The 13158-nt window shown below is 34.9% G+C and overlaps 1 protein-coding gene across 9 annotated transcripts in view; it reads right to left on the reverse strand.

Annotated features, from left to right (window-relative positions):
• Positions 1 to 13158, reverse strand: part of TBC1D5 (TBC1 domain family member 5) — a 317841-nt gene that overhangs the window by 184473 nt on the left and 120210 nt on the right. For all 9 annotated transcript variants that reach the window (XM_068674320.1, XM_068674318.1, XM_068674325.1 and 6 more), the window contains one exon: positions 6228 to 6362. In XM_068674320.1, the coding sequence (XP_068530421.1) occupies positions 6228 to 6327 (100 nt within the window). In that variant the 5' untranslated portion in view covers positions 6328 to 6362. Of the gene's footprint in view, positions 1 to 6227; positions 6363 to 13158 lie in introns of those variants that run through there.

The raw sequence follows: 13158 nt of genomic DNA on the forward strand, positions 1-13158 counted from the left end.
AAATCTTCCTTCTTCATTCATCTTGCATCATTTGCTTTTATCACACATATAAGCACACGCGTAAGTATACTAGGAATCAAGATGAGAGCCAACTAGTTGAGCTTTAACCTGGATTTGGGAGAAACTAGGTAAGGAGGAGGCTGAGGGGAGACCTCATCGTGGTCTACAGCTTCCTTACAAGGGGGAGTGGAGGGGAAGGAGCCAATCTATTCTCTTTAGTCACCAGTGATAGGACCCATGGGAATGGTGTCAACCTGAGGCAGGGGAGGTTTAGGCTAGACATCAGGAAGAGGTTCTTCACTGAGAGGGTGGTTGCACACTGGAACAAGCCCCCCTGGATCCTCATAAGCCACAGGACTGTGCCAGCTACTCACACACACTGCCACAGCTGATGTCATTTAAAACACTCCCTCAGCTCCTAAATACAAATTTACAGCAAGGCATTTGAACCAAAAGGCTCACATCTCACTACAGTCTTTTACTTATCTGAGGACATGGTGACGCATTACTGTCCAAGCTGAGCAGCCCAGCAGGAGCAGAGCAACCTTGGGCTCGTCTATAAGCCCTCTGGATCAATAGGCCCTAACAAAACTTGAGTTTGAGGCCTTCTACTTTAAAGCTGTTACTTGACTCATATCACTTAGGGCACACAATACGGTCTAGATCTGCCTAATAACAACTCTACAGTATAGTTAAATCCTTGAATACTACAATCTTTAAAGTGCTTTAAAGATTGTTCACTTTAAAGTGAACCAAGTGCTAGATACTTTCAGCTAATTTTTAAATATATTTAAATATGCATAGTTTCGTTGCTATCTGATCACTTAATATTTTTCTAGGACAAAAAACAGAAGAGAAAATGTCCTATGGAAGAAGCTAGTGACAGGCTGAGTTAGCTCGAGACATACTGTGTTGCTCCAATAGCCTTTGTCACTACAACCCTGTTGTTGCTCATTTGAAAGCAAGATAAACAGTAGCTATTATTAATAAATGAATATTAAAATGCTTGTTAAGTTAGCATATGGTGCTTCAAGATGTAGAGAAAAAAACAACACCACAAACCTTTCTTGTTTTTATTCTTGTAATACAAATCAAACCAGAGTAAAGAAAGCTCTTCCCTCTCTAGCATACCTCCACAGTCTATACACTTGTGCCTTTAATGGAAAAGTCAAGCCCAAAATAGCCTAATGTGAATTACACTTAAGATGTGGGGAAATTGTTTGACAGCATATGGGTCCTATTAGGTCCACAAAAGGTGAACAGTGTTATTTCGTTCCCCTTTTGTTTTCTGTGTAACACTGATTTAAGCCAGGTTTCTCAAATTACCACATAAGGTATAGTTCTATATAGTAAGAATTTCTAGAAATCAGTGTCATGAGGTTAGTACCAGAATGGCAAAATTCTCAAATGAGGACCAATGGAAACACACATAAAAAGGTCAAAATGGGAAAATGAATGCTCTTTTACCACTTCATATTTTTTCACGACAGCCTGAGAATCAAGAGGCATGCAATGGTTAAGTAGGATATGGGCAACTGATCTATCTCACCTAGATTCATTTCAGTCAGACACTCCAGTAGTTACCTTTGTCCTTTCAGCTAAATCAGTCAGTGTTCTCACCACTAGCTATATCTTTTAGACAGGAAATATATCCCCCAAATCTCCAAACCCCAAACAATCGAGCCCATTAAATGTTTCCCTTTTTCTTCTATAAAGAACAAAGAATACATTACATTTTTCTGTGTGAAGTATGCTATTAAATAATAGCTTGTACACTAATTAAAGCAAATGTAATTGTGAGAACACACTGACATTGTTAAAGTAAATTACCCAATTCGTTAATAGTTTCATTTCAAGTGACCTTAATTGTATTAATTGTGATATTGAGCAAATTAAATTGAGGAGTATTAAATGCATTGTTCCAGTCTGTCCTTAGAGGATCAACTTTCCCATTACATGAATGAAATGGGAATACTACCTACTACATTCCTCAAAACTTATGTCAGAATGTGGTGAGTCCTATAACCTAGAGTAAAAAATTACTGCAGCTCAGAAACAGCTACCCTAGCTATCTTGTTTCAATGTAATATAAATCTCGAGCATTTGGAAATGAACAAAATACTTGTTAGATGCAGCACACAGTGAGAAAGCAGAAGTGCAAAGTTTCTGAAATTTCTCTTCATGTATTCATTGTTTATAAAGTGCCTGCTGGAGACCAAAAAGATGTGATTCATGTCAGTCTGATAAACAGCCCTATTTAAAAGAGAATCATTCAAAATTATTGTTAGAATAGAATGAACTATATCATGAACATTTTTCGAACAGAAAATGTAGTACAATAAAACCAACTTATAATTAAAAGAAAAAAAGGCATGTATACATACATGAATGTAAATGACAATACAACCAGATCCGAAAGTTATAATTGAAAGTAGAGTTTTCCTAAAAGAACTAAAATCTTACCTTTGAATTACGAGACTGCGGAAGTGTGAATTCCAGTCTCATAATTAGTACTAGTTGTTAAAAAAGAATGTATGAGTGCATATATACAAACAACATTTATTTCTCTATCTTGGAAAAAAAATCAGACAAAGAAAACAATATAAGCCAAATCAACCATCGGAAAAAGAGTGAAATAGTATCTTTTGTGTTTTGTGTTTTATTATTATTATTATTTTTTAATACTTTAAATATTAAAGAAGAAGAAGAAAGATCTTGACTGTTAGTTAGTAACTAACAACCTATTCTGACATTGTAAAACTGCCAACAAGCACATTCTCGTGACTCCTCATAACTAAAGATTCAAAGATCCTCAGCTGCACAAAAATTTGGATTGCTGTGACCACCCAGGTCTTTCTCTGTATGACACTTACCTCATCTGCAGTGCTTTAGTTTTATTTGTTCAGCTAGATAATTGTCTTCTGCCTAGTATTTGCAACATTAAACCTTACAACTGCTCCTACTGAACCATGTCTTATTCCTCTCAGGCCACTTCTCAAAAATCTGAAGAATACTTTGAATTGTATGTTTGCCCTCCATCAGGCTAACAACCCTGTCCTAAATAAAACACGTTTGATCTCTGTAACTTCATTGAGATTGTAATGAAAGCACTGAATACTACTTGACTCAAAAAACATCTTTCCGAAATTCCATCCAATATATCCTTTCAAGCTGACAGCCAACAAATAAAACCTAGTCTACATGGTTTCCCAACCAGCTTAACAACAATCCATGTACTTCCAAGATTTCTGAGAAAGCTGTGGGAGATGATTTTGAAACTCCAACGTGACATTGTATCTCACAATTCTCCATTGAGCTTTAATATCAGCTAAACAGTCCTCCCTGTGCATTAACAAATCTGACCATCTCTATTATTAAATACTTATTTTCAACATACTTATCAGTGACATGTCCATCTCAGTGAAGAATTCTGTAAGTTCACTTCCAAGGCAATCCTTTAAGCATTCATAAAATAATTTGCATGTCCTGATATTCCACAGTATTATACAGAACATCTCCAACTAACGGACCATCTCTCTTGAAAACATCTATGGTACATGATACAGAATGATCGAAGATGGAACAAGATGTATCTTGCATTGTAATTGCTACAGATTTTCACCAAATAGAGTCTGTATGTCACCTGAAACTTGAGTTGAAAAACATTCAGGCTTGAAATATTTTAGTGTAAACAATGAAATTCAGGAACATCTATTCTAAAATGCTTGGGACCTGCCTGTCCCGACAATGAATTTATCCTAACTAAAGCATTAGTGTGTTTGTTCACATAAACCTTTAAAAGACTGGAAACCTTTTCTAAATTTAAGCAATGTCTGCAAGACCTTCTCTGTATTTAGGAAATGGTTGCATTTTCCCAATACTTATAGCATCCTATGGTATTTTTAAGAGGGTTTTCAGATATTTCTTCAATGAGATAAAGGACTCTCACAATTTTCTAGTATGCTGCAGATCTACTGATAGAAAACTGGATAGGTAGAAGGAATAAAGAATATATATATATATATATGTATATATATATACACATATATATTTCAATATGAATTATGTTAATTCTCCACCCAATTTATTGTTTGTTTCAAGAGTTAGATAGTTAATTTGCAAAACACCGATTGTTTCTTTATTCTAAACTTCTAACCAGGCTGGATGGACAGGAATGACTGTATTCTTTGACATCCCAAGACCTAACACTGCCTAAACATATCCTTTACATAAAATTAAATATTAAAAATTCAAAGACTTATTTTGGATATATAAAGTTTCAAATTAAAATGCAGTATGTGTCTCTCAGAAAAAAAATACGAAGATGAAATGGATGCTTTATATAAAATATTTACATAGATAGCACATAAAAAATGTACCATAGTTGGTAACCTTTATGACTTGGGGAACCATGTATTTACATATCTTTATCTTCGCATGTGCGTATGTGGTGTTGTGTATATATTTTTAACAGTTGACAGCTGTTTTAGAGCATACAGAGATGCCAAGCTGAATGAGGGTCTTGATTACTTCAAGATTAGCTATCTAAAGTTTCTATTCATTTTAAGTGTTGTTAGTGCGAAGAGTCATTAGTCACTTCCTTGTCTCATAGAACATCAGCATACATTTACATTGTTAATGAACATTTGGGGTAAATGAATTAATGGCACTTTTAAACATCAATTCAATACTAATAACTTTGTATGTCAGAAATGTTAAGGTTGGGATAAAAATGAGAAACCTTTTCAGTCAAGGTAACTAATCGCTTCTGGGCACAATAAAGGGTAAAATTAATTTACTGTGCTTTTTAACAGGGTAAAAATCTTGATTTTCCTTGAAGTAGAGTGGAGAGAATTACCAATATTTTTTAGGGAAAAAAAATTAGAAAAAGCTTATCTTTCTTGATTGGTGTAGACTAGAAGCAAGCTATATTTCCTCTGGAAAATGGTTATTTCCAGTTTCTAAAAATACATACAAAAATCCTTCCAGTTTATCAAACTAAAATCACTCCGTATCATTAAGATGTCAAATATAATAGAGGAGTAACACTGACCTGGAATCACTATTTCATCTACTCATCAGGTTTTTAAACACTTCCTCCTAGATGTTCATGCTCATTTTTTACTACCAAAAAAGCTTTGTAAAGGAATGAGGAAAAAAATGAAGAAAATTAACTCAAAGGAACTATGAAGCTTTACTAATGGATTTTGAAGTAAAATATCAGCTTCCTATAAACTGAAGTAATAAACCTGGCTAAGCAAAACTTGATGTAGCTTTATTAGTAAGCAATGGTAAACATAAGATTTATAGACAGATACACCCACACAGAATGGTTGATATGGGTGAGGGACTTAAGAAATGTGACAAAGTTGTTTCAACTCTGTAATTTAAAATAAATTTTTTATTTTGCCCTCCTGGTACATGTGTTCAATGACTGGAAAATTACAGGTAGTTAAGGTGCCATTGTGTATAACTGAGTACTTGAGGAATGTTTTCATGACAAGGATCTCAGCTTCTTGTTAAGCTTATCGCTTTCTTCGAACCAACTATACTGTCACTACTAGCAAATAAGTAGAGAAGACAAGCAACACAGACATGCATTGCATTATGCAAGCAGCTTGCTCTCACTGTTCATTAGAGTCTTCCAAATACTGCATTTAATTAATTTACTTAGGGTTATAAAGTAATTTCTACCTTTAGAGCCCATTCATACAGCTGACTTCGAATTCCAGTAATTATTTCAATGAGAATATTTTCATATTTTCTTATTTGAAGAAAGTGAGTCAAACAAGATTTGGATTTTTTCACCTTTTTATATTTATATAATCTTTAAAATAATACTTTGAGCTCTATCATGGTATTAAAGAAAAAAAATAAAATAAAAAAACTCTAAAAGCAAAGCAATGTAAAAGAGCCCGTGCTTCAGAAAGTAACATAGCCATGCTGCATTTCAATATTCTTATGCTGAAGTCAGTGTTTGGTTTATGATTAAAAAAGGATGACAGCGCATTAAACATTTGGCTAATGTTTCTGTCTGTAATTGAAAGTTGACTTTTTGTGGTTTTCATTAGTGTCAGAGTGCTCTACACACACTCTGTGAAATGTTCTTTAAGTTGCCCTGTTCAACTTCCTTGAGAGAATTAAACAAATTATGACAGGTACAGTTACCATGACACACTTATGTAAGGTTTCTATGTATAAAGTTTTAAAAAAATTACAAAACTCACCTTCCTCTGGTTTGTTCAAATAACTCTGCAAGGGATCAATGCCTATTTCTTGTTCCTCTGTTTGCAAAGGGTGACTAGTTTCAGACACAGAATGATACATACTGGCAAGAGTAGTTTCCACCAAAGGATATTTATCTGAGGAAAAACAGAAAAACAAACACTCAGTGTTTCTTTAGCTATTTTGCAATCACACAAGTCAATATTGAAAATGCTTAAAACCTTTCCTTATTTTTCAGACAAAACATCACCATTAGATGTCGAATAGTGGAATAATGGTATTTCCATTCAAATATTTTATTATTTGAAGTCCAAAACAATTGTTATAGTACCTCCTGACAATCACACTGCAAGTAAAATACATATATGGTTTTGAAGGACTGTGAATTGGGATAGGAACGTCGGAACGTCTTTCCTTCCTTTTCCAGCTTTTAGTCTGATTTTAGTCCCTTTTATTCTGATTCTAGGGAAAGTTAATGCTAGACCTTGGCAACAATGAAAGTTATAAAGCAAAGCTGAGGTACGACCCATCATCACCCTTCTGGACTCACGACACCTCACCCTAGAAAAAAATTCTCTTTTAACCACTTGTATTTCAGAAACTTTGGGTCAAATATGAGACAACAGGCAGAGGGATGCAAACATATGCAAAAAAGAATGAGACAATATTGATCAGTATGATTGGTGATTTCAGTTTTATTGAGATTTACATTAAGTTTCTAGAAGGGTGGTGTTAATGAAGCATTTGAAGAAACTTAATCTCCTGGTTAGTGAATATTTATAAAGAAGTTCCTCCAAAATTAAGGACAAAAGCAGAGAAAGTACATAAATGAAAGCCCAGCAAGTGGGTGATACGGGTTCATCACTAAAGGCTGAATGGAATTCCAATCAATATCACACAAGTGAACAAGAACGATGGTAGAAGTCCATGTGAAGAATGTTTCAAGCTAATATTTGCTGCAATGAATAAGAAAATGCCAATAGAGGTAAAAAGCAGATGGTGTTATGGTCAGAGCAGCAAGACAGAGAAATGACCTTTCCAGTGCATTAACATAGTGCAAGAGTACATTTGTCAAGACTACATTTTGGTCACTGTACAGTAATTTATTAACAGCCTGAAAGAGATGGAGCAATGCAGAACTGTGGCAGCCAAATAGGTTTGATTTGCCCAAGCAAAGTAATTAGCTACCTATGTCTGCCATCTGAGTTTTAAGTATCACTTACTGTAACTGCTTCGTTTACAGTATCTTAACTTTCTAACTCCAAGAAAATTGTATTTCCAAATAAATAGATAGACAAACACAAAGAGGTATGTACCAATCAGGATTGGTATATTATCAATTCAGAAATCACTTCAATTATGCTCTTCCCTTGGTTGTTACAAGGCATTGGCCATGTATGCTTAATACCTTTAGTTTATCACCAATAAATGAAAAGTGACTGTGATTCTTAAGACTTTTCTAGTTTTATATCTTATTCTTCAGCTTTATTGTCCTACTACATTATGTGAAAAATGCAATAAATAAGATACAAAGCTAGCAGGAGCACTGTTAGGCATTACCTTCAAACCAATCCACTGTGTGGGTTTTGTCCCTCATTTGCTGTGGCAGTCGTGTTAGCATGATGCTGAAATGATCATACCACCTCTCCCACTACTGCTTAGCTAGAACAGACCCTCTGAAGCTCTTAGGAACAAGCAGCCAGACACTGAGGGAAGGCAGGACTACCTGCTTTTGCAGTGGTACAAATTTATGTCAAATTATTACAATCAAATAATCATGGCCTCATAGAAACACAAACACAGCATGGCCTCAAATGATTCTTCGTACTAAGTCAAAAAAATAAAATAAATTATGAGCACAAGTACACTTCACGTGTTTATGTGATTTATTAACCATAATCATAGAAAACACATAACTCGGAGAAAAACGTTTACCAACTTGCTAGCCACTTAAACATTTTGACGTTTACCTGCAGTCTTGTGGCTACATATTATAGACAGATGTTTGTAGCTACCTGTTATTTTAAATAAATGAATGAAAAATTGAATTAAAAATGATTTTACTTTTAAAAACATTGTAGAAAGCGGTGTTTACAATTTTCTCCTTGTTGGAATTTTAGTTGCTGCTCCTGTTCTTTTTTGCTGTATCATTGTTACTAGCTTTCTTACTGACCTTTTGACTTTGTCTTTGTAAGACTTACAAGTTTATTTATACTGTCCTAGCAGAGTTTAACTTTTTATTGTTATGATCATTCAGACCGTATCTGAACAAGGCACAACTTGGATAGCCTTTCAAATTGAGAACCAGGCTCAAAACCACATTGTTGGCCTTCGCAGTTTTAGCAGCCACCACTTCATTAAAACACAATGTGCTTTGGACTGTTTTATTTATTTATTTTTTGATTCTCCCCAAACGCCATGCCTTTACAACATATAAGAGCTACAATTTACTTTACAGACTGTTAGAACGGTTTTAGACATCTTAAGATATTTACTTTTGATATTCACACAGTGATTTAATCAGTTATTTGTGTTTGCTTATGGATACATTTGATTAGTTTTCCAAAAAAATATCACTAACTATCAGTCTTGTCACTCCACAGTCCACACAATTTTCTTTGTGGTTTTATACTTAAGTTCTTTTCAGCTCTACTAACAAAGAACAAAGGAAACTATTAAATAATTACGATTACTCTTGGGATCTTACTCCAAGAAAGATTAATTCTTTACAGGTTTGTGGTTGATTTGTAATGGCCTATAACATATTGCTCATATTAAATAAGATGCAAGTTAAAAGCTTTTTCGATAAGAAACAATAAAATTGTTATTAAAATCATCTAAAGTTCAATTATTAGCCTCTAAGACTTGATACTGCCTACCTCAAATCTCGGTCAAACTAGCAGTGATTCTGTTATCTATTCCTACCATTTTTCTCCAAAGACGAAGGCTTAAAAAAAGCAGAGACCAGGCAACCTTCCCAGTGCTGGGAGCTCTACTATTCTTTAATATACATGCAAAAATAATTAGGGCTGCATATGAAACATTTATCTAGTTTAGGGGAATGAAAAGAGACATGAATCCAACCAAGAGGCCAAGGCATGTAAGCTCAGTGTTTGGCAATGCTCCCTAAGAGTGAGAGCAGGGCAGGGCCCAGTGCTGTATGATGTCTCCATTGAGGAGAGCTCCACAGGGCAGCTCCTCCCAGACCAACACCCCCAGTGAATGAACCCAGTGTGGTTGTCAGCACTAGGAGAGGCAGCCTGTCAGTACGTCTGTCACCTGTCAGCCCAGGTTCTCAATGGAGACATCAAAAGTCACATGAAAGATGAGCTTTAAAATTCAGAACTCCATTGGATGTGAAAAGGATGCTGCAGAGATACTGGCTTACACATTGTACTCTCTGCAAATGGCCTCCTTCACAGTCATAGACAATAAAATACCCACCTTACTGGTTTCCACCTTGTAACAACCTCTTTCCGCATACCAGAGATCAAGTACCTGTTCTATTTATTATCTGCTAGCTAGAAATACAAGACAAAAGCAAAAGCCTACATGAGATCTGCTCTATCTTTAGCTGAAGCACCAATGAAGCACCAGTCATCTGGACTGGAGCTGGGCAAAACATGGCAAGGTCATGTATTACGCAAATGTAAATTGACATCACTACAACCAGAAGAGTACAAAAGAGCAGAGTCATCTGTAATACATGTATGTTTATAATAAATGCTCATGTAATAAGCTGATTGTAATGAATGTTCAAATAGAAGTTGAAAAATTCAAAATAAAACCAAACTTTGTGGAGTTCTTTTAGCAGTGAGACTGTTCGCTATCACAAGAGCAAAATACAACGCCACCCTAATATGAAAAAAACATTGTAAATTTAAAATCAGTATTTGATAAACAACATATCACAATCTGAACACAAACACTGTACTTCATTTCAAGCCATTAAGACATTCATTTACCTCTTCACTTGCAACAGATACTGAAATGCATATGGGTAACATGCATTGTTTCTAAAATAGTTACTAAATAATTTCATTTTTATTTTTTTAAAAAACACCTCTAATGTTTCCAATAATCATCAGTGTTTATACGGAACTTTAAAAATGATTTATTCAAACTATGAGCGCAAAACACACCAAATCACACCTATATATTATTTAGCGAAGAACATTCATATTGTTTGGGCAAAATTAGAAAATATAATCAGTCTCACAAAAAGTATTTAGAAGGTGCAACTGAATAGGTAAAACAGAAGTGGGCCATCCTGACCATTTACGATGACCATTTTCTCTGGAAAAGCTGGTGGTGAACTGAAAGGAGAGGAACTGCAGGCTGGACAAGGTCTACCAAGGTAGAACTGCATAAATTCCAACACAAGTCTCCAAACCAGCTTCCTCTGCAACCTGAAACCACTCTTAGGAAAACCAAGAAGGTATATGGCCAGGACTGCAGGATTACTTGAACAAACAAGGTACATTCCTGAAAACTTACCCCACTCTTGTTTTCTGACATCTCTGACATTGCTTCCCCAATTAAGCAAAAAGGTGAAGCTTTTAATGCTTGAAAAAAGGAAGAAGGGAATGTCCTATCTTGGACGAAGAAACCAAGCAATGCTTTTCAATATTGGATATGCTAGGAATGAAAATTTGTGTATATCAATTCCAGCAGCGATACTGGAATACAACATTTCTGAAAATTACTGACATGTAGCAAAGTATTTAAATAATACTTTGTATTCATTCCATTAGACTGTATCATCCACCTTCTCCATGTTATCTTTGGGTCTTTATTTTATGGCATATAGCAAAGTTTACCATTTTAATTACTTAAATTGATGACAAGTAGAGGAAATACTTGTTTTGCTAAGTGATAAATTAGCTGCCCTGTGAAGTCAAATTGATTAAAATGACCTGACTAAAAGCAAGTGTCTGATGTCGTAATGGTCTTATGCATGTTTTGTTAAGTTTGACAGCATCATGTTATGAGGGTTCACAGTTCTGCCCCTCATTTGCAGCTTATGAAGTAATCAAGCATGTTAGCATGCAGAAGTGAGTACTCTCCAGAATGCAAAAAAAAAAAAACATTTTAAAGTAAATATGGAACTAAACATTAGAAGAATAAACATGCATTGTGTATATTTCAAGCAATGAAATACACATGACTTGCAAAACATCTAGAAACAGTTCCAGATGCTAAGATTGCTTTTTTGGCCATATCTTCTAGGTGTTAAATGAATCCTTCTAAATGAGGGGGGAGAGGAAAAAAAAAAAAAAAAAAAAAGTGATCCCTTCTCTGAATAGAAGGCTGAGCAGGAGACAGTGCTGAGCATGAACTCTGAAAAATGAGGACCATTTTATTCAAGTTGGATACTTTAATTAGAAGAACACATACTAACAGACATTTTTGAAACTTCTGTTCCACCCTCTAACATTCAGAGCTTTGTTCTTTGCTTTAGGAGTGACTTAGGCCAAATAAACCAACTAACTCACACCACCGAGCTCTTCTGCTCTCCTTCATTTGAGTCCACTTCTTACAGACCATACAACCCTTTACAACCACTATGTCTATTTTAATACAGAAGATCTAGTGCCTGGGTAAAAAGTAGCTAGGATCAAGCCCAGCAGGGATGCTACTCAGCCACTTCTGTAGGTTGTTACCACTTCCTGCAGAAACATGCTGAAGGAGGAACATTCACTAACTCTGAAGAAAGTGCACAACTTGACAAACTTTGACTAGCATAAAGCAAGTCTGTTTTCTTTTATAAAATGTATCAGATTATGTATCATTAAAATAGAATGATGCAAACATAAAAATGGACTGACATGGAAAAGCAGATTAAAATTAACATCAGCTGGGGTCCAGAACAAAACAAACAAGATCATGTCACTGATGGACAGGTTAACAGCCAGTGAGTCTGATGATCATGAAATGCAATTAATTTTGTCCCATTTAATAACATTTCCTGCATTTTAACTTCTGCCTGTCTAATCTTTAATACAAAAACAGAGTTACATTGGACTTTAAATAAGTTAATTAAGTATTAAAATCAATCATGTGAAAGTCTTAATATTTAATATTGTTAGATTGTATATCAAAGTGGTTTTATTATTTATTTACTCCAAACCTTTCCAGAATACTTCATGTGGCAACAGGGGGTCTGTATCTCACAAGATAAATGCATTTACAATGCCAAATAAATTATATATAAAAGCATTTGTCTTAATACATGTCATTCAATATTAAATATCACCCATTGGTACCACCCTGAAACCCTAATCCATTTTTACCAACCGCACATTTGTATTATTCAAATGTTGCCTATTAAATAGCTGTCTCAAGAGCCACAGTAAAAGAATACATACCTAAGAACAATTATCATAGGAGCTTTAAAGCACTGTCTACAGATTTAACCCTACAACTTTCATGTCTTAACAGTACTTAAACATGCAAAGTATGAATTCAGCAGTGAATTAAAATGTCAGGGAGAAGAAACAGTATAAATAGCCAGGGATCATGACAATGTATTCTCTTGGCAATTCACATGATAGTTAAAAACTTTTTTATGCTGCAAGTTAAAAAACAAAACAGAAAGCAAACACACAAAACTATCCTGAGTTATATTCTCTTACTTTGGAAGACATTAAATCTTCAACATATTCGTTATAAGCAAGGAACAAGTTCACACAGTTCCTAGCTTATGGTTTTCTTGAGGCTATGTGACTTTGCAAAGTACCCTAGTTTCATTAAGAAATGCTTAGAGTAAATAAATTAGAGAGGATTGAAAACCTTATGTACTGTCCACCACCATATTCAATAACCATAGTCCCCTGCCAACTTCATTGTTTCCTAAGCTCTAAACCTATGAATTTGACATCTATTGAAAGGATGGCAACTGAAGTACAGACAGCATCAACCAACATAAATTCC

This window comes from Anas acuta, chromosome 2 (genome assembly GCF_963932015.1).
Source record: "Anas acuta chromosome 2, bAnaAcu1.1, whole genome shotgun sequence".
NCBI classification, from domain to species: domain Eukaryota; kingdom Metazoa; phylum Chordata; class Aves; order Anseriformes; family Anatidae; genus Anas; species Anas acuta.